This window comes from Suhomyces tanzawaensis, assembly GCF_001661415.1.
Source record: "Suhomyces tanzawaensis NRRL Y-17324 unplaced genomic scaffold CANTAscaffold_2, whole genome shotgun sequence".
NCBI lineage: Eukaryota > Fungi > Ascomycota > Pichiomycetes > Serinales > Debaryomycetaceae > Suhomyces > Suhomyces tanzawaensis.
In genome coordinates, this window is record NW_017963637.1 from 637,750 (window position 1) to 663,741 (window position 25,992).

General features: G+C 44.7%; 9 protein-coding genes across 9 annotated transcripts; 5 read left to right on the forward strand and 4 right to left on the reverse strand.

Moving 5' to 3' along the window:
• Positions 1-212: 212 nt before the first annotated feature.
• On the forward strand, positions 213-968 carry CANTADRAFT_46646 (putative serine hydrolase; the record flags this gene model as incomplete). The annotated part of the gene is made up of 1 exon (XM_020209369.1): positions 213-968. The coding sequence occupies one exon, from the start codon at positions 213-215 to the stop codon at positions 966-968; it is 756 nt and encodes a 251-aa protein (XP_020065840.1).
• Positions 969-984: 16 nt separating this feature from the next.
• Positions 985-2,643, forward strand: ABD1 (mRNA (guanine-N7)-methyltransferase; the record flags this gene model as incomplete). The annotated part of the gene is made up of 1 exon (XM_020209430.1): positions 985-2,643. One exon carries the CDS (start codon positions 985-987, stop codon positions 2,641-2,643), a length of 1,659 nt encoding a protein of 552 aa, XP_020065841.1.
• Positions 2,644-7,517: 4,874 nt separating this feature from the next.
• WOR4 (Wor4p) lies at positions 7,518-9,499 on the forward strand. Its single transcript, XM_020206353.1, has one exon. It carries the CDS (start codon positions 7,789-7,791, stop codon positions 9,292-9,294), a length of 1,506 nt encoding a protein of 501 aa, XP_020065842.1. The 5' UTR covers positions 7,518-7,788; the 3' UTR covers positions 9,295-9,499.
• Positions 9,500-13,710: 4,211 nt separating this feature from the next.
• Positions 13,711-15,438, forward strand: UTP9 (Utp9p; the record flags this gene model as incomplete). The annotated part of the gene is made up of 1 exon (XM_020206543.1): positions 13,711-15,438. The coding sequence occupies one exon, from the start codon at positions 13,711-13,713 to the stop codon at positions 15,436-15,438; it is 1,728 nt and encodes a 575-aa protein (XP_020065843.1).
• Positions 15,439-15,561: 123 nt separating this feature from the next.
• CANTADRAFT_339058 (uncharacterized protein) lies at positions 15,562-16,942 on the reverse strand (the record flags this gene model as incomplete). Its single annotated transcript, XM_020208543.1, has 1 exon — positions 15,562-16,942. One exon carries the CDS (start codon positions 16,940-16,942, stop codon positions 16,001-16,003), a length of 942 nt encoding a protein of 313 aa, XP_020065844.1. The 3' UTR covers positions 15,562-16,000.
• Positions 16,943-17,100: 158 nt separating this feature from the next.
• CANTADRAFT_47147 (uncharacterized protein) lies at positions 17,101-18,900 on the reverse strand (the record flags this gene model as incomplete). The annotated part of the gene is made up of 3 exons (XM_020209432.1): positions 17,101-17,508; positions 17,941-18,297; positions 18,571-18,900. The coding sequence occupies 3 exons, from the start codon at positions 18,898-18,900 to the stop codon at positions 17,101-17,103; spliced, it is 1,095 nt and encodes a 364-aa protein (XP_020065845.1).
• Positions 18,901-19,378: 478 nt separating this feature from the next.
• NUP159 (FG-nucleoporin) lies at positions 19,379-23,513 on the reverse strand. The gene has a single exon (XM_020206354.1). The coding sequence runs from the start codon at positions 23,362-23,364 to the stop codon at positions 19,858-19,860; it is 3,507 nt and encodes a 1,168-aa protein (XP_020065846.1). The 5' UTR covers positions 23,365-23,513; the 3' UTR covers positions 19,379-19,857.
• On the reverse strand, positions 23,514-24,134 carry CANTADRAFT_170124 (uncharacterized protein). The gene has a single exon (XM_020206355.1). It carries the CDS (start codon positions 23,999-24,001, stop codon positions 23,663-23,665), a length of 339 nt encoding a protein of 112 aa, XP_020065847.1. The 5' UTR covers positions 24,002-24,134; the 3' UTR covers positions 23,514-23,662.
• Positions 23,782-25,381, forward strand: STD1 (Std1p). Its single transcript, XM_020207337.1, has one exon. It carries the CDS (start codon positions 24,267-24,269, stop codon positions 25,341-25,343), a length of 1,077 nt encoding a protein of 358 aa, XP_020065848.1. The 5' UTR covers positions 23,782-24,266; the 3' UTR covers positions 25,344-25,381.
• The last annotated feature ends 611 nt before the right edge of the window (positions 25,382-25,992 follow it).

Consider the following 25,992-nt stretch of genomic DNA (forward strand, 5'->3'; position numbering starts at 1 on the left):
TCCATCGCACCCACCACTTGCTCGAGACAGCGGCACACTTGGACTGCCACATCCACCCCCAATTTGTCTCCAACGAGTTTGGTGAATCACCGATATCCTCGCTAGCCCCCAAAAATCCGATTGAGCCGACGATCGTCACCGACCTTCTGACCTCACTGCAGCCTGGCTACGCCCATCATCACCCCATAGTAGCCACCTAGACTCAAGCAAACATGAAAAAAGTGCTTTGCTTCGGAGGCTACCTTCAAGGAGCTGAGGTGTTTGCAGAAAAGAGTGCTTCTTTGCGTCAACTACTAGCAGAGAAGAATTTCCAGTTGGAGTACTTAGACCCTCCTATTAAGCTCTCGCAGGAGCCGGGATTCACCACCCCGTTCTCGAAGGTGACCACCAAAAGCGGCGAGACCGTGTGGGAGAGGGCCATCCGTCGGGACTCCGACCGGGCGTGGTGGAGACACAATTCTGGGGTAAACCGCGGGTTGGAGGCAGCGGTCGATTACGTGATGGATTACGTAAAAAGAACCGGGCCCTACGTCGGAGTGGTGGGTTTCTCCCAGGGAGCGTGCTTGGCGGCTATGGTGGCCAACACCATCCACAAGCGCCTCCCTCAGCACCCGCCCTTGCAGTTTGCGCTCGTGTTTTCGGGCTTTGCCTTCACCCAGCCTCTCAATTGCGATCGTGCTGAGGTGCAACGCTACGAGCACGACTTTTCCAACTACGCCCCGAGAGTAACCCTTCTCCGAGGTTACGAGCAGTTCTTCGAGATTCCCCCAGACCTCTCGACAAAAATGGTCCTCGTCTACGGCACCAGCGACTCGGTGGTGCTTCCCGTTCGCACGCAATACTTGGCCTCACTCTATCCCAATCCGGTAGTTATCACTTTTGATGGCCATCATCACTTGCCACGTGACCCGCGAGTACTAGCATCTATCGTTCAACATTTGGAGCTGCGGAGAACACACTCTTTATAGTTAATTAGAGCAACAAATGTCCGACCCTGCCAATGGAGATGTCTCCAGTGACGACGGCACTCCCCCAGCCGTGAACTACGTACAAATTGACGATCATCCACGTCCGCAACCAGTCAAATCGGGGTCTGATTCAACCTTTTCTGCTTCCAGGGAGACTTCAGCGAGATACGAGTCCAGAAGCACCACAACGTCGAGAGCAGGCTCCAGAAGACCACAAGGCTCGGCTTCACCCTCAGCAGACCTTCCCAATGCATTTTCGAGAAGAGAGGTGAGCACTGCGAGGCCACCCTCCAGCTCAGTGTACAGTGGATCCAATGCGGAACAGCCTGCTTGGTTGAAGAGCGAGAAAACAGCAGACAAATACGACAAGTACGGTACCAGAAGCAGCGACGCCTCCCGGGCACCAATACAGGACTCCAACGAAGAAAAGTACTCCAGGTACGGTTCCAGTGCACGTTCGCAGTCGTCCAGAATAAAGAGACCCAGAGAAGACGAAGAAGAACCAAACCCTAGAGAGTTACAAGCAGCAGCACCTGAGGAAGATTGGGCCCAGCCTTACTCCAATGCCGCGAATCCAGCATCTTACCAAGGGACTGTCCCAAACCAAGCTTTCCAGCGTCAATATCACACATTCCAAAGTCAGATCAAAGATCGTTCCTCAAAGGACATCAACAGTATCGTCAGATCCCACTACAATCAACGTACGTATCAGTCGAAGCTCCAGGGTCCTAGAACACAATCGCCAATCTATAAGCTCAGAAACTTCAACAACTGTATCAAATATATATTGTTGGGGAATTTTGTGAAGAAACAGACTGAATATGAAGGCAAGCCCTCCACGATCTTGGATCTTTGCTGTGGTAAGGGGGGTGATTTGAACAAAGTTGAATTTATCAACCTTGATCAGTACATTGGCATAGATATATCCGATGCATCTGTCAAAGAAGCATTCACTAGGTATTCCCAAAACAAGGCTAGGTTCATTCCTCGAAATCAAACCAGCAGAAAGCAATTGAAGAGGTATAAGTTCGAAGCATGTTTTGCTACAGGTGATTGTTTTACTTACCCTATACCAGAGATTTTAGAACCTAATTTCCCGGGCATCATTGATAAATTGTTCCCTGTGGACTGTGTATCCATTCAATTTGCATTGCATTATGCATTTGAAACCGAAGATAAAGTGCACAGCTTGTTAAACAACGTGTCCAAGTCATTAAGACAGGGAGGAACCTTTATTGGAACCATTCCATCTTCGGATTTTATAAGAGATAAAATCGTACGGAAGGACTACATGCCAGACAAGGATGGCAAGAAGAGATTTGGCAATGATCTTTACTCAGTCACCTTCGATAAAGAGCCACCAGCTGATGGAGTCTTCAGGCCACCATTTGGCAACAAGTACAACTATAGTTTGAAAGATGCCATTGATGATGTACCTGAATACGTTGTTCCCTTTGAGACTCTTAGAGCATTGTGTGAAGACTATGGATTAACGTTGAAGTATAGGAAGAATTTCATAGATATCTTCAATCAGGAGATTCCCAAGTATTTCTCGCGATTGAATGAGAACTTGATCGAAGGAATGAAGAGATCAGATGGCAAATATGGGGCCGAAGGACACGAAAAGGAGGCAGTTGGGTTTTACATTGGTTTTGTTTTCGAAAAACTAGCATAATTCAACTCTCTTGAATTTGAGGACCTTCCCAATTTTGGGACTACATATTTTATTAGCCGCGTATGTACTGCTCCCATTAATTACATTCCTACCGCCCCACAACACTCTATTTTTTAGGAGATTGACTAATATGAATGCACCTGTGGCCAGTTTACTAGATTTCCCCGAGACTTAATTGCCCTAGCATCAAGGTGCGTATTGCATTAACTTACCCGAGATGCCCAGGAAACCAACTAGGTATTGTTTATGCAGCAACTGCAGTAATGTACCACGAGAGTAAGGCTTTGACTGAAGTTATTCGGTGCAACTACCATCCGAAAAGTGCAGACTCGGGGACGCATTCCCAACGAGCAAAATATCTGATGTAGTATCTTGACAATAGACTAATGTGCGAGAGCTTAAGTGTAGATTTCAAGAAATTAATCTTCTTCAGTCAACACCAGTAACCTAATGTGACGTTCTCCACAATGCCCTCCACAATGCCCTCCACAGAAGAGAAGCCGGTACTCATTTATAACTGGAACAAGTTCCGTGGCTATTGTTCCTGCAGGTTTTGGGACTCCACAACTATTTTCATAACCCACAATCATTGCCTGTCAGCAAATGGTCAATATTTTGTTGGTTACAAACATTGAATATTTCAGTGAAAGAAAAGAATTTAAGAAAATATCTGGGCTCACCTAAAAAATCTTTTTTGTATGCAGCAAACGTTAAATACCTAATAGGAACCGGCCGCATTGAAAAAAAAAGCCGTTGTAAGATTGTTCAAAATATAGGTCGCGGATACATGGCAAAAAGTTATCCGTGATCCGCGCTTCCGAGTTAAAAGCAAGCGAGCCAAAACTCAATTTAAAGAAATTTTTACACCGCTGACAACACATTTTGTGCTTTTGCTGTTGTAATATACGCAGAATTGGAAGTTTAGTTCCCCGAAGAGTCGCTTCGAGTTAGGGCCAATAATTATATGACATATCGTCCAATTTTGTTGCACACAGTATACTTTCAATTACCACTTGAGTTGCACAAAGAATACAATAGTCGCGAACTTCAGTGGAATGTTCCTTAACTCTTGTACGTCAGGCAAGGCTAAACGAGAATTTAAGCTTTTTATCTCTACCCCATTGAAAAATAGACCTCAGAAATTAAGTATTCCTGCATATATCGATTCTCCTCTTCCAAGCCTTGCGTTCATCCGTGAATATTGTCCAACCTAAACTGAAGGTAGTCGGGGCTGCTTGATCAATTAACTTCTCTCATCAAAATTGAGGTCTGAATATCACCCCTAATGGCAAAACAAGTTTGCCCGCTCTGCTGCTAGGTAGGAACTACTATGTAAGAATGGACAATAAGGACCCTGTTCTCCCTAACAAAATATATAGGGGTAATCTCTTAAATATGTAATTGTAATTGGCTAAATAGTTTAGTTTTTTATAATTAATGTGGAGGTCAACGATTTACGAGACACATTTTCGTCAGGTGGATGAGTTGGATTATTAGTCAGTTGGCCCAGCGAACCAACCTCCATTACAAACATAACTTCGTTCACCTATAAAGCTGACGTAGCCACGTACCATCACCGTTGGTTTTGGTGTTGTTGGCACAGTGACTTCGCCCCCTCTTCGCCCCATATGTATGGAAACTCACGTGCAAAAAAGCAAGTGGACATGATGTGCGCTCGCTTATTTTGATGGAGCGCATATAGATTGAGTGCCTTATATTCGGCAATCAAACATACATCGTTCTGTTCGCTACTAAGTCTATTTTCTGAAGGGTTGATACTACTGTGTGGTAAATTTTCAGTGGTATTGTAACTTCTTTAGACACTTTTGGAGGTATTGGAAGGCACACACCTTAATTATTGAGCCAGAAATGTATTCAATTCACTGAGTAATTCTACCAAAATGATGGCACAATCCTACAACCTAATGCGCACAATTTTCCTGTAACCACGACTCCTGACATAAGCTGAAACTCTATTTTAAAACTTTCGGCAAAACAATGCCTCAATAATGCCTTGAAATGGCTCGTAAACGTTGAAACTTTAAGCTTCTGGCAGTGACAAATGCCACTTCAAAATCGGAAATTAAGCTCTATTTGGAGGTATCACCACCCTACTTTGGTAAGGCACTATGTGCTTATCTAAACTTTCCCATATCACGTTGCATATTTCAAAATCGCCATATTGACAGATCCATAGATGCTTCCAAGCACCTCAAATCAAGCGGGGCTGGATATCCATTGGGTAAAATTGGATCTTCTTTGTGCTACAATGAGATTGGTCATAAAGGGCTATCGTCATTAGAGAGCTACTTTTCCTTCTTTGGTACTCATCATGTGCTTGTAGTCATACATTTCGAATCATTGCCACAATTTCAGGACAAGCAGGGAAAGATCCACTTGAGTTAGTATTTGACATAAATCTAAAGAACAATTCACATGTCTAATGTGCTCTAAACCCGCAAGATAGTGGCCAAGACATCAGTGACAGTGGAAACACGTGATAACAACTAGCGCTATGCTTATTGTGAAGTACATAAATATCAGGGGAGTTTAGTATACTAGTTTTCGTGCCTTTGTGTGTTGACCGAAGAAACGCTTAGGACGATCAAATTATTATTAATGCACCGTGCATAAATATCGACATGTAGTGCTTCGGCAGCGAAACTATTACAGTCCCAATGCAAATAGTGGCTTGGGTTCGCAACCAATGCAATTTTCGGGATAATTACATCTGCGGGACTCGGGGTTAAAGGAGGGGATCTTGATCATGACTATTGTTCGTTGCAAGTATAGCGAGCACTATACTTCATCTAAAGTTTAAGATTGGCAGTTCAGCTTATTTGTCCAATATTAACATAAACTTTACTTCGGTATTCTGTGTGACTTCTCTCACCTTAATTCAGAAAGATAGTAAGGATACATGGTCTACAGTATGCACGCTTAAGTCTTCTTCTCGTAGTTCCGCAAGTCTCTGCAGCACTAGTGAGTAGGAGGTGACACATATGTACTAGCATGCTAGAACTCCTTCTGGTGTATCTGTTCAACACTTCATACTTTGAGTATCGCCCGCCAAGGTTGCTATCCGTGTACGCTTAAAAGTAAGCCCCCTAAGCTTACAAAATTTTAGTCATTTCATTCCGTTCATAATTATGACTTAGGATTAAATAATTATCAAGAACACTCTGTTTGAGTCCTCTTAACCAATTTTGCTTTATTATCGCACTCTTACAGGACCTCGAGGTATCTCCTTTTCTATTATTGACCAATTTTTTTTTCTCGAAATTCACTTAAGCGGTACATAAATATTACAGGAATCGGCTAAACCTAAAGATTGCAGCTTGAGTCACGCTCGATTACGACTTCGTTGGCTTGAATTATCTACGGAATAGCAGATTGTAGGAGAGCGGCTGACAAGATGCTGGGGCTACGACATCTGACAACTAGTGCTAGTTATAGTATAGTTAGAGTATTTAGTTGTCCAAAAGTAAGCGGTATGTATCCTGCTCATGGTGCATTGCATCTAGGTGTTTCTGGACAACACTTAATGTACCAATCGGATCATATCATAGGCAAAAATGAGTGCAGGTTGTGCGACCAACCGCATTCCAGAAGGTAAGAGACGAACAATGAAGGGCGAAACTAAAGCCTACCTTGAGAGCTATGCCTGGACAGAAATTCCTCGATGTCAAAGCCTAATGAAAGTACACAGCCTTCGAAGTATCCGCTGTTTTAGTCCAGTGGTAGTAAGTTTAGCAAGTGGAACTGATTTTTTTTTTTCTTTTGGAATCAAGCTTCCTTTAAAGGCGTCAGGTGCTAGAATTATTTTTTAGCTATGTTTGCGAATAAGACGCTCAAACACCATACAGCATCTTTCCGCACCCTGCATGGTGCTTAAATCCTAGTCAGTCTTCAGCACGCGGCAACAAGCCGAATTAATGCCAAACTGCGTTAACCCCAAGTAATTAGACGGAATTTCATCTTGCTGGTTTGACACGCGAAACCTCAAAAGTAGTAGTTAGCGGAACCCAAAATTTGCAAATTCCCTGGTTTTACATGTTAGGCGCCAATCTTAATTTTGGGCACCCATAGAAAAACGATGATAGCAGCGAAGCATCATGAGTTCACACGCAGATTGATCATCATTACATGGTGTCTCTTTTATTAAACATGAAATGTTCGTTCTAATAGGTGGTGCAGGCATTGTATTTTTCAATCAATAATCGTTTGTTCACAGAAAAACTTCACTAACATCTTGTTTGTAGCTACCTGATTCGAGTCGCAGCGTCCACTGTAATTATTTTTTATGTACCATGCAAACAATTCTTTTTAACAATGTTTCAACTTTACCTTGCATTAAGGTTATTTAAGTAATATTTTTCAACCTGGAGTATTTTATCTATGAATTGGAATGCTTTGTGTAATAAAAAAAGAAACATATTCTCTCAATAAAATAGGCCTATCTACAACTATTTTGATTATATTCGTATTAGAGCAGCCAGCTGAGAAAAAATTATATAACCTATTCGATTCTTCAAAATCTAAAGTCTTCAACCTTTGGACTATCAATCCATTCTACAGCTTCGTCCTTCGATACCCTGACTGATTAGGGTTTGAATTGAAGAAAAAAGATCAACTATATTTAGTGAGATTCACAGTGGAAAAAAATATAATTATAAGTCCTCTTCTAACGAGTGTAAAGAGGACTTGATTTATAACTAGCCTTCCGCTGGATCAAGCAATTGACCAAGATTGTTCTCGTGCATGTTGCTCAAAAATAAGTAATCAATTTGTCCAGATAACGCAAAGTGGATTGTGATTTCATATATGAACTATCCCATTCAATTGAGTAACTATACATATCGACATTCATTTCAATCCTAATATCTGAATAGGACATCCATATTTCTCGCATTAGGGTCCGTTGTTTACAGTATTTATTTCCATAATCTCCAATTCGGCTTCAAAATTTCAAGTGATTTGGATTACCCCATAAAATCAGTTCATAACCTTGTTCTTTCACCACCACCTCACAATTTCCCTGAATCTGAGGACACGTCCGATTCAAATCATACCAGCATCCTATCATTTGGTTTCCCACATTTTTGTACATCCTAGAGCTCTTGTTCAACTATACATCCATCTGAAATGTTTGAGGAACCCAAGCAAGAGGACGAATCTCCGAATAGCCAAGTTCGAAAACACTCACTCGAGGAACCTGATCACGTCGATGAAACAACGAAGAAAATCAAGGCTGACTCCACAGAGATAATAACGAACAACTCACCCAAATCAGAGGACCGATCTCCATCGCCACCGAACTCCGACAAGGAAACGAATGGTGAGCGTAACGAATCACGGCCTAATTCTCCAAAGGATTACAAGAACTTGTCGATCAACCTGATTCTTAATGTCAAGGGAGGCGCAAGTACCCAACAATCCGAAGGAGCTAACAGTCTCCAAAGCCCCATTTCCAACTGGACGTCTAGCAATGGAGGCTCACTGCACAAAGGTTCGGATACTACATCGACTATTATTAGCCCCATATCACCAAAATTGCTCAATTCCAAGGCTCCTGGTACAAGTAAATCCAGACTAAGTTCACAATCTAACCCCACGGATCAACGTTCTTCAGTGGGAAGTAATCAGGGCGCGGAGGATCCTCAGAGCAAAGCATATCCTTTACCTGCCCCAGAGGCCAATCATCCACAAGCACTCCAGGTGGGACCTCGTAAAGCAGGTGAATTAACCACCCAAAATGCCCCTTTCCCAAGCAATGCTCCATTTGGATATTCAAACGTCGCTGGAGCGCATCTCTACAGTGCACCAGTTCAAGCACAACCAGGAATGGCTGCTGGTCAACCAATGCTTGGAACAGGGGCACAATTGCATCATCTCGATTTCCAACAATTGCAGCATCAAACCCATCAAGGTCAAGATATTGACCTTTTGCATGAGAGTAAAAGAGGTAGACGATTCAGAAGAAGATACAACCAGATCATCAGAAGATATAGCTGTTCTTACCCGGGATGCTCAAAGAGCTACGGTTCGTTAAACCATCTCAACACTCACATCGTCACCAAGAAGCATGGACATCGAAAATCAAAAGCTGATTTCCAACATAACCAGTTTCCTAACGGAGAGCAGGAGAACGCAATAGCTCAAGGCTCCTTATATGGGGAACACACCCCATACTCTCCTCAGGCTCCACCTATGATTAGTTCAGAGTATCCTGGAAATTACTGGTATAGCTATAGACCTCAAGGTGTTTCGCAACCACCTACAGTTGCAGGCCAACCAGGTCACATACCACCACAACTGCATCTCATCGCACCCCATGTGCATTCAGGGCCTGGCTTGCCTCATCATCCTCCACCTCCACCACAAGTTTCTGGAATGGGTTACTATTATTATCCACCAGGGTACCAGCAACATCCGGTACCGCCATCTCATGGCCAACAAGGAGCTGGTGTGGGGTGGCCAGCACAACAGCCTGTGTATCCACTTTATCCCCACAACCCAGTGCCATATCCATTAGCACCAGGTTCTTCCGCTAGCCAACCTCCTCCGCTCTCTACAAGCCAGCTTCCTCCTGCTGCTCCTCAAGACAGACAAAAAGAGGATTCTGAGGGTAGCAATCTGGCTGGGAAGTAGCTTGGTGGATCCATCAGTGGTTTCTACGCTGTTACGTCTCATGAATTTTCTGTATTTTATCCTTGTATTATATGTCCAAGATCTTCCTTTCAGGTGAAATTAGACTTTCTATAGATTTGATAAATTTGATTCTCGTTATGGGAATTTAAGCAAAGCCTTGTCAAGGTCATGTAGATGAAAACACCAACACACCGTAAAATTAAAAAAAATTGCAAAAACAAGGCAAAAAATAACTCAGAAATTTGAATGTTACTGAAAGGTTGTTCTATTGAAAGATTGGAAAAGATAGACCATGAAGTAAGGATTTCTCGAATGTGTGGCCAGCTCAACAAGCTGGCATAATGTTTCGTTGTAGACGAGAACGAATCTTTTGGCAGTTCTGCAGAAATTTTCAGACACGAAATCAACAAAACAATAAAAAACTCAAGGTAAAGGTTATATTACACAAATAGACTTATAACACAGCAGACTTAGAACTCATGGCATTAAAATTGTATAGTTGCGTCATATAGTTGCGAGACAGCTTATTCAAGTAAGACCCAACCCAAAATTGTTGAATAAGTAAAATCTCAGTGGGTTGGACAATAATATGCGAAAACCAATTGAGATTTTCAATTTATGGTTTCTCTCTTCTCGATAGTGACATTTTTCTCATGGATGGAAGTTAACGGCTCAAATAACACCCCAAATTTCAATGTAAGCCATTCGCTCCAATGCTTCGATGACAACCTTATCACTATTGAGCGCTTAATATTTATCTTTTTGCATCCGTTGAAATTGAACACATTTTTCACTCCAGCAATTGAGCCTCTGCTCCAAGTTAGAATCCAAATCGATATTTCATCCCACAAGTGAAACTGCAATGCCACCATGGCTTCGTACATCCCATTTGCATCTTCTCTTTAACGCTCTTTCTTACTTCCCCCAGTTATGCTCGGCAACCACTGAAGTCCTGCATAGGTGAGGCGCAGAACCTCGCCAATACACAACGAATCAGGTACCAATCCCTATCATAGTGACACCTTTGAGCGGAGTCTCGAGAAACAATGGCTAAGAAGAAAAGCAATAAGAGTAAGAATAATGATAAGAAGAAGGATGAACAGCATGAAGAAAGCGTGCCAACCGTAATTGCATCAGACGCTAAATCAGGCGTGGAGTCAAACGAAGGCTCGCCGGAACCAACGACGATCCAGCACATTACTGAGCCTGAAGGAGATGACAAGCAAGAAAAAGACTTAGCATCAAACGATGGTGGTGAAACTCTATCTACAGAGGTCGAACCGTCGACAGAAGCGAAGACTTCTGATGCCAACGGCAGTGAGAAAAGTCATCCAGAAGACGGATCTGAAGAGGCAAAAGAAACCCCAGAGCCCCCGCAACCAAATGGCGAGCACGAAAAGGAGCCTGAATCGTCGGCACTGTTGAAGGAAAAGCCCAAAAAAAGATTGACATTGCAAGAAAGATTGGCAATGGCAGCTAAGGGAAAGGCCAAGAAACAGAAACCCACGTCCTCATTAACACCACCACCACAGGAGCCTTCTTTACCTTCATCTCCTACTCCTGAACATACACCATTGGTTCTTTCACCAGTCATAAGTCAGGACCAGGAAACAATTGCCCATTCCACAGCTGAAGCAATCACTCCAGAACAGGAGTTGGAAAGCTTAAAACTTCAATTTCAGCAGTTGCAGTCCGAGAATAATAATTTACACGAGCAAATCAGCCTACTTCGTTCAAAACCACCTTCGACCCCCACTCAACCTCAATCGAGTGGATGGATAAAGGAGAAGGAGGAGCTTACGAAGAAGATAAAGTCTAAAGATAAAACAATTGAGCAGCTCATGGATGAAGGAAAAAACTTATCGGTCAAGGAATTAAAATTAAACGATAGTATCAAAAAGTTGAAAACCTTGAATAGTAACTTGGAGTCTAGCTTAAAAGATTACTCTGACAAGAACGAAGAGTTATCTTTACAATTGAGTGAATTAGAGGCTACATTGAAAGCAAACAATTTGACTTCTTTGACTCAATTGCTAGAGAGCTTCTCAGAAACCAAGCAACAGTTGACGGACACTAGAAATGAGCTTGAGTCAGAGTTGAATGCAAAATGGGAGAACAAGTACAAGGAGCAGCTCAAACTTTTTAACGAAGAAGTTTCTGCAAAGAAAAAACTTTCTAAAGACTTAAATGAGCATCAAATACAGTCAGAGATGAGTAAAAGACAATTAAATCTCGAGATAGACTCAAAGAATCAACTCAATAGCGAACTCAAGCAAGAGATTACTTCATTGAAGCAGGAGAATTTGGATGAAGTGACCAGATTAGAAAGCAAGATTGAAGCATTGAGATTAGAGATCGAGTACTCTAATAACTCCAATGATTCAACCATAAGAAGATCTAGTCAGCCTGAGGATCCTGGGTCTGGAAATCAAACTATTGATTATCAAGAATTTAGAAAATTGTCGAATAATCATCAAACCCTCCAACAACAATATTTGTCATCTCAAGAGAACTGGAACCTAATCGAATCCAATCTTTTGAATAAAATAGACAATTTAACTGCATCAATAGACCTCATGAAAAAATCAAAAACTAAGGTCAACCAAGATATGAAGGAATTGAGCGAAAGTTTGGCATCCAAAGCTGAAGATTTGGAGTCGTTGAGCCAAAAGTTTGAAGCCTTAAGGGACGAAAATGAAGAATTGAAACTATCCATTAACCTCAAGGTTTCAGATCTAGCAGAGTTACAAGATAAGTCTGAAAAATTGAAGCAGATATATGCTACAGAAAGGAGTAATCTCAATGCTAAGATTACCGGCCTACAACAAAGTCTTGATAAATTGAAATCTCAAGACGAGCCGGGTTCGAATAACAATCCCGAAGATCCTATATCATTAAAAAGAATCGGGGAGTCCGGGTTGCACATAAATATTGACCCACCGAAATTCCCATTAAGAGAATTGTCCTCTACCAGTATTCCTGAAACTCCATTGTCGTACCATGGAAATAACTGGAACGAGATCAGACTTGGTGAATCATCATTGACTCCTAACGTAAACTCATCCAACTTATTCATGAACCACAACGATTCGCTGACATCATTCAATGATGGAGACGAAAGCTACGATAATAATGATGCCTACAGCTTCAGAAACCACAGCAGTTCTTTCAATCACGGAAGCGTAGTCGGTACTATACCCACAGGTATGAATAACAGCAAAATTCAATTAATTAACAAGATGAGTTCCAATATTAGAAGACTCGAAATTGAATTGAATACCTTGAAGGACGAGAATGCTCAATTAGTTCTTGACAAAGAGTCTACTGAGAGAGAATTATTGAGTAAGCTTAAGCTTTCCAGTGATGTTGACGATTTGAAAGCCCGGATCGAAGAATTACAAGAAGAGTTGACCAAGAAGGACGTAAATGAGCAAACAATGCTAGAATTGATTGGAGAAAAATCAGAACAAGTAGAGGAATTGAGAGCCGATATTGTGGATTTGAAGGACCTTTGTAAATTACAAGTACAACAAATGATTGAGCTTCAAGAAAGGAAATGAGCCACATAGTTCTATTAATCATCCATAATTCTTGGAAAGTTAAATTATTTTAAATGTTAGTCAGATTGCAGGGCTGAAGCTAGTTGCTGTTACAATGTAAATAGCATTATTTTACTTCCAATGTGGGCTCTTCCACACTAAAATCGTTAAAATTTTGACTATTTGAGCGGATGTATGTGGTTTCCAACTTCGTTAGCGCCAAATGGGGTTCCGTCCAGAGGAAGGCAAATCGAACCGACTTGATTGCTTAAAATGGGAATGACATTTATTTGTAGTAACTGACCTTCTCGATTTTAACTATTTTAACAACTGCAAAACTGCTATAAAATACCCTAAAATCCTATTTTGACGTCCGATGGTTTGGAATGCTTGCATGGCATGTAATTAATAAATGTTGACTTGAAACATTTGACCAATAGCCATCACTTTCGCAATTTAAGCTTTACCCCTCGCAAATTTACTGAGTTAAACTACGCGAAATGACTTGGCAAGATCATTCTAGAACTACCTCTGCTATTGCCATTTCGGCTAATGGCTACTTACGAGTACAACTCCTCCAGAGCTTGCAACTGTAGCTACAACTGTAACTGGACCGGAATCGGTTCGGTCCGCGATGATTCGAAATTAATTTTTTGGTGAAAAATTGGATGGTTTGCAGACTTCTCTTTACGCCCGCTCTAGACCTTCACTGCCCATCTCCAACCATCCTCTCATCGGCATCACCACTGCAGCCTCATCGCGGCTCCCAAATCTTCGATCCATCGCCATTTTGGCTCACCTCCACGCTTTGGTCGTGCCCATCGGATGGTGCGAAATTTTCAAAAATCAAACCTCATCTCTTCACTACACCACCAAGATGTCTGGATCACCCAAAACCACCATAGACCCCAGTGGTTCGTACATCTCCAACATCATCTCCAAGAATGGAAGAAACGAGGTTCAGATCTATGCCGTGAACGGCAAGTCCGGTCTCACGGGAGACTCCTCCATCACCAGAATCGAGCTCCAGGCCGAAGAAAGCATCATTGACTCGGTATGGGTCCATATCGAAGCATCGCCAGAAGAAACCCCTAAAAAGAGATCCAAGAGGAAACAGTCAGGCGAAGAAGTAGCATCCACCATCGCACCCACCACCACCTTGGCAGTGTTATTGGTGCAAGGTGACATCTTAATATTCACTCCACACACCGACAAGCCCACCCACAGAATTTCCAACACCACCAAGTTGGCAGGCTTGATAAGCCACCAGGGCTCCATCTGGGCGTACTCGTCCGAAGGGGTGGTTTATTCCATTTCTACCGAGCAGAACCGTATCAACAAGGTCTCCACATTTTCCGATGGCAAGCAAACCATCTCCTCTGCACAGGCAATTAAATTCAACGGAACTGGTGCAAACAAGAACACAGTCCCTGTGCTATTCGGGACTTCAGAACTCCACTTAGTCGACATTTCTAAAACCAAGAAGAACAAAATCTTGACCCTCCCAAAGCACAACGACTCGCCAGTCAAATTCATAAGACAGTCCACTTTGAACAGTGAAAAGATCTATGTATCCAAGGGCACCCAAATTATTTCCTACGACCTCAAAAATACCGAAGAGGTCAGTTCATTCAGCTGTTCCACCTCATCTACCATCCTCAACTTACAAGTCATTTCCGAGGGCCAACAGGAAGTTGTTATGGCATTGACTACTGAGGGTATTCAGGTATTCAACATTGATGCCGACTCCACTCAAACCGACGAAACCCCATCCAGTCTCATTATCACCACATTCCACGAAAACAGTATTTTATTCACAAATGTCGTCTACACCGTCAGCTCCGAGCTCGTGGGTATATGGTTTAACGCAAACGAGCCCAAGTTCACCATCATTGATTGGAAATTCAAGTCCATTGGAGAGATCCAGGTCCCTGTTGACTATCTGGTTCCCTCTGTGAGAGATGCCAAGGAAGAAGGTATTTTAAGCATTCCAGAAGAGGTACAGATCAACAATTTGGAGTCAGGCGAGCTCTACGATGCATTGGTGGAATTAATTGGTGCCAAGGACGAACAGAAGATCATTCAGTTGTGTTCGACTAACAACAACGAAGGAGATATCAAGGAAACGATAAAATCGTTGTCTAGCGAACACAACTCCAACGTGTTGCTTAACTATTTGTTTGCAGTGATCAGCAAGGAAATTGGTCTCTGTCCATCTAGGAAGTCATCGTTGTCTGTATGGTTGAAGTGGATTCTTTTAATCCACGGTGGTGCTATTGGCAGAGAGCCCGAACAGCACGAAAACTTGAAGTCTCTTCACACAGGATTGACTAATGGCATGAAGTTGATGCCACATTTGTTGGCATTGCAAGGAAGATTACAATTGCTTAAGTCTCAAGCTCAATTGAGAAAGAACATAGCTGATGGGGTCCAAGACATGGACGAAGATAGCGAGATCGAAAACGAGACCCAGATTCAATTGGATCGCGAGGACCAGGAGAAGGACTTGATCTACGTCAATGGTGAGAACGATGAAGACGAGGAAGAGGAAGAGGAAGGTGAAGTTTTGAAGTTTGAGGGCGATGAGGAAGACGATGAGGAATAGAGCAAAAAGCGAACACGACAGGTTTCGGAATCGGCAGCAAAAGTACGGCACCCGACCCGTAACTAGCTAGTTAAAATAGTTTTTAATAGAATCAACAGTAAACGCACAGATTTTTGCAGATAATTCGGATGGATTTCATGTATTATGTAAATGTGGTACTAAAAATAATGCTTGTCTATTGACGCAGAATAATATTAAGTAAGCACGGTGGAAAAATATAGGCATCTAATAAAATCGAATTCATCTCGGCTTTTGGATTTTTTGGCCAAAAAATACGAAATAGTGCTAATTCCCGAGATGTACCTGTCGGCAGACTATGAAATTGGCTACGGCCCTACTAAAAAATCTTGATGATCAACACGCTTTACATGTAGGTGGATCGTCAGCGTGAGTATAGTCAGTTGCTTTTCATATATGTAGCATAATTCATAACCGTTTGCCTAATTACATCGACGATCGAATGATCGTCGGCATTCAAAGTCCACGGGCCCAGTACTCCGTGCGCTGTTAAGACGGAGATACTGGCATGGCCTTCGTATCCTGGTAGCTTCCTATTAGTATCTCAGTTTGGAGTTTGGTGCTTCTGGAACCACTCGATCAACAAACCACTAATTGCTTCGGGGTCTTCTCTGTGCATGAAATGCCCCACTCCAGGCACCACTTCTATGCGAAGGTTCGGAATGTGTGCAAAGTGTTGTCTGGAAACATCAAATAAGCCCCGGGACATACATCCGTCCACCTGTCCCCCCAATACAAGGGTGGGCACCTTTTGAAAGTTGATGTCAAAGCGCAACTGCTTTACGTTTCTGGGATCCGCGATTCCACGGTAGTAGGCGGTGGTAGAATGTACGACTTTTTCGTCTGCAAAAGCAGCCTTTAGGCGGGCAATGTCGTTCTTAGAGTATTTCCAGGTGGGGGACCAAGTTTTCCACAAGTAGTCCAAATAGCTGTCATCTCCTGTCTCCTGGAGCCTGGACAAATAGAACAAGGGTAATTGCATTCTGACCATGTAAGACGACAACCAAAGCTGGCTGGGTGCAGCACCCACAAGTGTCCAGGGCTTGATGCCTCTGACGAATGGAATGGCAAGACATGCCATGGATGACACGAGATCGGGATATAACGTGGCAGTCTCATAGGACACCACGGCTCCCCAATCGTGGCCAATGATGTGTACGGGGACGCTGGACGCATTGAGACTAATGATCCATGACCTAACGTCCCCCGCAATGTCTTTGAGCGAGTAAGCAGGTGGAGAGGGCTGGCTGGACCGCTCGTAGCCTCTCATTTTTGGAGCCAAAAGCAACACTTTGGAGCCATCGAATGCATCAAGGAGCTTCTGCCAAATGGGCTGGAAGGTGGTGTGGTCGTCGGGAAATCCGTGAAGTAGAAGCACCACTCGGTTCCATTTCCGGCTGGTGGTGGTGAATACGTCAGCAGCCGAGTGGTTACTGAGAGTGGTGAACGCTAGTGGACCGTTTTCGAGGATTATTTCGTGAGGCATAGTAGGCTTAATTGCAGAGCCGGTGGGTCCGGAGTACTCTGGTGGGTATATATTAAGTAGTTCAATTACAGGCATTATCAGATGCACTTCGAGAAATATCACAGGCAGGTCAGCTCACGTGCCAATGTTGGGTTGCAAAATCGCGTGCAGCAACCATCCTAGAAGATGTCGTTTTCATAAGGGCAGTTGATACTGCTATGGCCGTCTCTTTCACAGAGACCACACCAGTCGTTTTTGCCGGCACTGGGGTCAACCTTACCTGGGCTGTAGATTGGAAGGGCCAGAGACTCCTCCTCGTCTCCCAAGCTCTTTTCCAACTCTCTATCGCTTATCTCCTTCTTGGCATTCTCCACTTGTTCCGTGAGCACCTGCTCAAGTTTCTTTTGGAGGTCTTTGTTCTCGCCAATCACCCGTCTCAACTCCTGCTCGGTTGAATCCAATTCCTTCTTGTGGAGAGTTTCAAGCTCGTCCAACGATGTCTGGAGATCCACAAGTTCGTTGAAGGTTGGTCTTATACTCAACTCATGTTTCAACTCGTCCACAGTGCCTTCCAAGTCGCGTTGCTGCTTGATTTGCTCCTCGAGCTGCTGTACTTTCTTTTGCAACGAATCCTCCCCTTCGATGCTCACGGTTTGCACCCGTTCTACCAAGTTCTTTTCTATAATGGAGTCTAATTCTGCCTCCTTGTAAGCAAGCTTAGCTTCGATATCTGCCAACTCGGTGTCCTTGGCATTTGATTTGGATTCGAGTGTGGCCAATTGTGCCTCAATTGTTTTCAATTTATTGTCTTTTTGAGCAAGTTGAGCTTCTAACTGCTTGATTTGATCTTGATGCTTCTTGTTTTCAAGTTTCAAGCTGTCCATCTCACCTTCCAATTGTTTGGCTTTATTTTCATATAGTTCTTTTTCTTGGGTGTTCTCGATGGGTACATTTGTCTCTTGGGATGCCAATTTTTCTCTCAAGATTCGTATTTCTATATCCTTGCCTTCGAGTTGAACCAGGGTCTTCTTTTCGGCCATGATGATTTCCATTTTCAAGTCGTCGATTTGAAGCATCAACTTTGCTATTTCCTCATCACCTGCAAGCTTCAACTGCGCCGCTTCCTCGGATTCCTTAGCCAAAGCTAACAATTTCTCATTAATTAAGTCTACCTGTTTTTCGTAGTAGGCCTCGTTTTCTTGGTGGGCGATGGACATCAAGTCGATGCTTTCTCTCCATTCTTCTCTGGCTCTCTCGAAGTCAGCCTTTTGCTTTGTCATTTTCTTATCCTTTTCGCTTAGCTGGACCTCATAGTCCTGAAGCAAGGGCTGGATCTCGTCCACAGTGGCCCTGAGCTCGTTCAAGATAGCGGTTTTCTCCTGCATTTCGAGGACTAGCTTGGAATGGATGTTTTTGAGCTCAATGAGCTCCAAGGGGCTATCTCTCTGACTGTGATCTCGGGTTCCCGACACGTTCCGCCTGTCTCTTTGCTTGGGCAATGGCATGGACTGGTTGACGAACCCCGAGGGGCTCAACACGCCCTTCATGCTGGCAGAGAGCCTGGATCCGATGGACGATCGCTTGCTGGTGGCAGATCCCGACGTGCCAAAACTGCCGTTGGTGGAGGTGGTGTAGTTGCTGGCGGCTACACTGTGATTTGCCGTGGAGCTGGCCATGCTGGGCATGCTGGAAATGCTGTTCCTGCTGGATGGAGGTGCCAGCGCAAGCCCCACGAGGTGTGGGTTGACGGCAGCAAGCCTGTCGATGGGGAGAAAGAGTCCCGTCAGTGGGATTTCTACTCTGAAGTACTGGATGCCCTCCACGTCTCCCGAGTTCTTTCCTCTGGTGGCAGCCGTAGGCCCAATCAATTCTATTCCAGCAAACACTCCGTTCTTGCCCCTGATGGCACCGTAGTACCGGAGGATCCCGTGGCCTCTGGTCCCTGGCACCACCACTTTGGTGTCGATATAGTCTGCCATGGTAGGTTGTGGATGTTTACGTTTTGCTCGTCTAGCGCGTAAATAGCGTTGGCAGCCAATGGAGCGAGGCGATCTGGTGTGAGCCTGGGGAGGCCTAGGGAGGCCTGGGGGAAGCTAGGGAGGGAAGCTTCTGGAGAGCAGCGTGGTATGGCGAGAGGTGGTGGTGATGGTGGTGACGGTTTATGGTGAAATATGCGTGTTACATGTGAAGTATGTGTATTGCTAGAAGGATGGTTATATGTATGTATTACGTGTGAAGTATGGGTGTTTATGAAGAATGGGACTATGAAGTAGTACGTGTGAAGTATGGGTTTTTGAGAAGATGGATTAGAAAAGGGATACTTGCCATCTTGGTAATATTATTTGCAATATCATCCGAAGCCTATTTGTGGAAATCTTGGTGCCCCTCTCCCACCTGGAAATACTCCAAAAACGACCCTTCTCGTCAAAGAATCGATGTCACATCCTCGTGAACGTGATACTATACCAAGCACTGACATTTATGATTTGTATTCCGATGGAGGGGAATTATGAAGAAGTACATGAAGAACGGGTATATTTATATATTTACTAGAAGTACCTTATGGAGTAGTATTCCCTTGTCGCGAGTGAGTAGCGACTGAACGCTGGAACAGAAGGTATGGGTGTTCCAGAGTAGAAGTGGATTTATCCCAACGACTTAATTCTCTCCATTCAGTTCTAGTCAGCCGCAACCAAATGTCTAGAAGGAAGACTCAATGGCCTGCAATGGACGCTCGTAGAGGACAAAATGGGATCTTCGTCGATTTAATTATAGATCCTTTCTGGACGATAATTTTAGCCTGGTCGTTGAACAGTCGTGGAAAATAGATTGGATTAATAGTTGTTGAATCATACTCATAGCAAAATTTGGGATGATTTTCCCTGCATTGAAGTCAATGGTTAAACACAGTCTTGTCGGAACGTACTTTGGATGGGTTATGGGAGCTCCTGTGCAACGAAAACACCTGCTCGAGCACTCATGCTACGGCCCTTGTGCCATTTTCTCAAGGCCACGGTCGTATTCCGTGTCAGTGCCTCTCTAATGGCCACTGTCTTGGTGCTGGAATCCAAGTCCAAACCTTCCACGCGAACAAGCAACTGCTCGACCTCACCCACCCGGTCTTTGGTTTGTTGATTCACCTCATAAACTGCCTTCTCCAAGTTCTTGACCACATCCTCCCGCAACATCGATTTGGTCTTCAACGGAGCCATTTTGGTGAGAAGCTCGCTCTCGAGAGCCCTGACTCGTTGCAACTTCTTGCGCAAGCTGGCCTGCAAGTTCTCGCTGGGAAGATCTAACGACCGTTCAAGGACGTTCTTGTTGCTGGCAAAGCTTGCGAGGGCTTGGACCTGTCCAAACAACTTGTCGATGGCAATTCTGTCCGACTGGGCCTTTTTGATTCTTTCCACAATCGCAGCAATTTCCTTATCATTGTTGGCAACCAGTTGAAAGTATTCGGCAGCCTCTACAGCAATTTTTCTAGTCATTTCCGCCAAATCTGGTGTCTGTGCAAGCCTCCAATGCTGGGCATGCTTCAATGTTTCTGGAGAATCCAAATGCACGCCATCTTCCGCTGCCTGAAACTCGATTTGGTGCTTCAACACCGACAAATTATTCTTGACGACTGCAAACTGGCCATCTGTCTCATTTATGATGTTCAATATAGAATCCCTGATAGCGTTTCCAGTCTTTACCTGCTCAGTGAGCCCTGAAAACACCTTGAGGTCCTTCTGCTTGAATATTCCATGGGATTCAAGGGCCTTGATTTGTCTCTCCACGATCTCTTCGTCACTAAGACGCTTCTGGCTGGCTTTCTTCTGGGGCAATTCTTTCAAATCCACAAAGCTTTCCTCCAGACCACTTTCGTCTTCTCCCTCAACCTCCACATAAGACTTACTAGTATCCTCTGAGTATTCTTCCTCGGAACCCTCTGAATCGTCTAAATTGCTGACGATGGACTCAGCATCGTCCTGCTCTTTATTGCCGGACTCTTCCTCAGTTACAGTGTTCACTGTGTTTGAACTTGAAGTCGCAAGACTGAAACTAGGTTTCCCTGTTTGTTGCAAAAGAGGTGCTTTAGCTTTTTCAGCCAGCAAATTCGAATAGGACTGTTTTTTTTCAAACAATGGTGTCGATGTGTTCTTTGCCTGATTCACTATGGCAGCTGGTTTGATGTTCAAGCCGAAGGAAGGAGATGCTGGCTTATCATTCAATTTTTCCAATGGGGCCCCAGGCTCAAGCTTCAACTGGCCAAATGGTGATTTTGTGTTGTCCAGCAAGGCTCCAAAAGGTGAACTCGAAGTTTTCGATGCAGCCGATTCAGGCTTTTTTGCAGGAACTGAGATTCCCAAATTGCTCATAGACAAAGCTGGTGGTTTTTCCAGTTCTATTTCAGGCTTTGGCAGTATCACAGCTTGTGGTGATGGCTTTGATTCATTCAGACTAGGTCTTGGATTCAGTAAGCTTGCAAATGGAGAGGCTGTGTTCTGGCCAGAACCAAGTGGAGAAGCCGTATTTTGAGAACCAAATGGCGAGTCTGTCTTTTGCGCGGAACCAAATGGTGAAGCTTTGTCTTGAACAGAACCGAATGGTGAAGCTTTGTTTTTATCAGAACCAAATGGCGAGTCTGTCTTTTGCGCGGAACCAAATGGTGAAGCTTTGTCTTGAACAGAACCGAATGGTGAAGCTTTGTNTTTAACAGAACCAACTGGAGAAGCCGTATTTTGCACAGAACCAAACGGCGAATCGGTCTTTTGTACAGAGCCAAATGGGGAGGCTGTGTTTTGAACAGAAGCAAAGGGCGAACTTCCTTGGTTCTTCACTTGTGATACGTCTGACGAGTTACCATACTGGCCGAAATTGGACGTAATGATTGGACCTGAATTTTTTGGCTTGTTCAGGTTGCTTTGCCCAAACATGGTTTGTCCAAAGCTGGGCTGGCCAAATGACGACTGGCCAAAGCCCTGGCCAGAAGTTAAATTGTTCGACAATTGGGGTCCACTGGAAGCTAGGGCCAGGGCAGGAATTTCTTTGTTCGATGCTGGTTCGTTCTTTTCTGAACTTGGGATCTGTTTGAATACATTAGAGGTCGACGACCCAAATGGATTGTCTGATGTCGACGAGCCGAATGGGTTTTCAGAAGGGGTTGTACCAAATGACCCAAAGGCTCCTACTTTTTTGAAATTGTCTTTCGAGTCCGGAGCCGAATTATCTGCATTAAAACTCGAACCTGGAAGGTTGGTGAGGCTATTAGTTCCTGAAGATGATTTCAACGCTCTAGCCAAGTCTGCTGATTGGTTCTGAAGCGCCTGTTTGTCTATTATCCACCAACTTATAAGCTTACCGTTGTTCAACAAGGTGTATAATTTGGGCAATCCTTTGTACTCTTCCACTCCTGGACAGGGATTATCCACAATGGTGTCGCTCCTGGTAAGGTCAATGGCAGCACCGACGGAGGTCAAATCATCAGAGGTTTCTTCATCAAGCGGAAAAGTGGCTCTGGAAGTATCCTCAGCGGGAGATATGGTCGCAATTTCGCCACCCTTGATGCTAAATGCTCCCCAATCAGACACCAAGGAGGAAGTTATAAAATGTACTGATTGGTCCTCGATCCAGTTGTCCAAACGTGGAGTGTAATAGGAGATGGCACGAGCAACCCCTCCGAAAGGATCGGCAATATCGGTTTGGCTGGTGATATACTGGCCATTTTTTTTGTGTATCACGAAGGATTTGATGATATGGTCGTCCAATTCCGAGTCATTTGACTCGTAAACGGAAAGCCAGGCATCGGGAGCCAATTCTTTGATGAATACCGAGTTATAATTGTTCAAATCCTCGCTTTCCTCGACAGACGCGTCGAAAGGAACGGTTTCACCGTGCTCTGACTGGATATGCAATGATCCACGCTTCGTGAAGTGGATTTTTCCCGAGTGAGACCACGCAAAGCGTGCTACTTCCGAGGATATTTGGGTCAATTGCGATCCCTGGAGGACATACAACTCATCACTGGTGGTCAACAAGGCTATGCTGTTCGACTGAGAAGGTGCAATGGCTTTGATCTCCAATGCTGTGGTCGAGGGATGCGTGCTGAGGCTGCCTTCGAGCTTCATCCATTGAAGCTTGGAGTTGTTGATGATGTACACTTCGTTTCCCAAACTATTAAAGTACACTTGGGTGATATGGGAGTCAGGCAGAACCAGCAATTCGTGGAGAGTTTCTGGAGTGAATTCGGAGTCCAATTTGGCGACCTTGTCCAATTTGATGGAGGATCCATTGGAGATGACGACATAACCAGAGGAGTTGGCGATATCGAGGAGATGGAGGTCGTCGATGCTGTATTCGTCGAGATTGACTCCGGATGCAAAGATGGGGCGGCCATCGTCAGCCGAGTCAGGCGAGACTTTGAAGCCGAAGTCCTCTGAGATGATTTCTTCCAAGGACATTGGTGGCCAGGGATGTTATTGGTGAAATTTTCGAAGAGGGCATGTAACGAGTCACGTGGGAAGTTGGGCTCCGGAACGTGACTGGTCACGTTTCGAACCCGGTGTAAAAACGTGATACGAAATAAATATCACACGTGACAGATCACGTGATGTTGGATCGGCGATACCAGTTGTTTCCACGTGACACCCCCACACCCGCAAAACTATTTTTCCGACGGCGCAATCCCAGTTTTCCCGAGCCCAATCCGGCAACGGTTCCGCCTCCAACCCCGCGGGCCCCCGCGCCCCAATTCCCCGGTCATATTCCCCCGCCTCGCCCAACGTCGCCGGGAAAACATCCCAGTGCCACAAAGTCACATACGAGGCCAGGAAAAACCGTCCTCAAGCGGTAACCCCCGCTTCGGAGGATCTCCCGAGTCGTGCCGGCTCCGGCACGGCACTGGCAGTTCTCCCGCTGGCGCCTGGACGCCAGAAACAGCACCCGTGCCGCAGCAGTGAGCCGTACTGCCCCCACCCACCCCAAGGGGGATCTTCCGGAAATGATCCACTGGCTCATCTTCCGGTTGATAATTTGTCGCACCCACTTCCGATCACGTGAGGCCTCACCCTCTCCTATTGGATTTCCTCCTGTGGGCATTTGGTGCCTCCACCACCCATTCTTCCTGGCCTACTCACGGATCCAGCCCCACGCCGCCGTCCAGTTCCCAGGCCACGGTTCCCCAGAGTCCCTCTGCTAGCTCCCGACGTTCCGAGCTTTCCCCGTGTGATTTGAGTGTGTTTTTGTCCCCCAAAGTTGTCCCACTGAAGACATCCAGAGTCCGTCCAAAACAGTCCCCCAAAGGCTCCCAAAGCCCACCAAACTCGTCCCACCAAGTCTTCGCTGCCTCCTCGCCCTCTTCGCCATGTTTGGAACCCCTTTTTCCCGCTCAAACGGCCCCCAGGCGCCCTCCCATTTCAAAGACTCCGCCAGAAATGCCATCTACCAGCAGCTCCCTCCGCTAGGACTGGTCAGCTCGTCAGCCACGTCGGTGCGATCCGCACCCTCGCAGTTCAACAAGTCGCCTCTGGGCTACAGAAGCCTGACGTCGTCGATTTTCTCATCGTTTTCGGGAAAACGGTCCGTGCGGTCTGCTCCCTCCGTCTACTCGAGCTCCACAGCCACCATTCCCGAAGATGCGGTGCCTGTATCGACCACGGTGGAGCAGCTCGTCAACGACATCGTATTGCACGAGAATTATTTCCTCGACAAGGCTCTCCAGAAGAAACAGCAGCAACAACACCAGCAGTACCAGCAATTGGGTGCCTACTACGACGACTTGGATGACGAGGAGCTCTACAAGATCTGCTTAGGCTCCGACTTGCAGTACCAGAACGTTCCAGAGTCGCTTATCGACTGGAACTTGAACGTCACCAGATGCAAGCTCATCTTGGTGCAGTTGCCCATGATCACGTCTGCTCCCAACTACCAATACTCGCAGAGTGCGTTGCCCCAGCTCGTGGGTGATCTTGCCCAGTTGTGTCACATCGTGTTGATCCAGCCTCACATCACCGACAAGGAGCTCATCTACACGCTTTTCTCGTCCAACCTCTACCAGGAGCACAACCTCGATGCCACGTTCAAGAAGTCGGTAGCTGAGATCTCGGTCAAGCAATCGAGACTCCTCCAGATCAACGACACCACCAAGAAGAACAACGCCATCACCTCCATCGACAACCAAACGTTTTTGAAGTTCAAGTTCAAGGAAATCGCCATCCGAAACTACTTGATTAACTTGGCTGCCGCAGCCACCACGGCCCACGAGTACAAGCAGAAGTCAGACGCCCTCAAGAAGGAAATCAAGGAACAGCTTTTGAAGGAATCCGCAGCCGATCCTGCCTCGATCAGCACCAAAAAGATCAAGCTACCAAAAAGCGACAAAACCAGATTGTGGGAGCAAGTAAGGCTGGATGTGTTCAAGAGAGCAGGCTTGGAGGAGTGAGCTCCTCCGTCCAGCGTGCTGGCCGCCTGCCGATACCTCACTTATGCATTCCTTCTTCACTTCTTTTCATGGTATTTATGAGTATATTTTTTCACTTCTGAGTCACAGACTCGTCACCTATCCGGTTTCTAGGGTGTATGTATCAAAATCTATTAAATATAAGTATAAATTAATAATTATTTAAACGTTGAACTATAGGAGTAAAATGTGCTAATGCGTGTTCTCAAGTCACATTAAGATGAATTGTGACTGCATAACGAAGCGATATTTTCCAGTATCAAACGAAAATACTTCTGGGTGTCTATTGACTGTAATCTGCTCTATTCTGATGAGACGTTACTGAATTTTCCTGTCCAAACGTTTATGGACATTGTTCGTTATGAAGAATATTTTGACCAAAGTTTCCACATTTCGTTTGAGAAAAGGGTAAAGTATATTGTTCAAATCTAAACACTTCACTGGATCTAATCTTTGATATTATCTGGATCATTTTTCCCAGAGAAGGATAAATATATTAGTATATACTTATAATACATTTCAATATGTGACTCAAAAATTCATAGAATATTAAAGTTAATATTATAGTTGATTTTCCACTGGAGCTACCCGAAACCAATTGTAAGTCAATGTAACATATGCTACGAACTCT

What these genes read in the sequence shown, in the direction of transcription:
- WOR4 (XM_020206353.1), top strand. Translation starts at nt 7,789, where the DNA reads ATGTTTGAGGAACCCAAGCAAGAGGACGAATCTCCGAATAGCCAAGTT.
- CANTADRAFT_170124 (XM_020206355.1), bottom strand. Translation starts at nt 24,001, where the DNA reads ATGCCCACAGGAGGAAATCCAATAGGAGAGGGTGAGGCCTCACGTGAT.
- STD1 (XM_020207337.1), top strand. Translation starts at nt 24,267, where the DNA reads ATGTTTGGAACCCCTTTTTCCCGCTCAAACGGCCCCCAGGCGCCCTCC.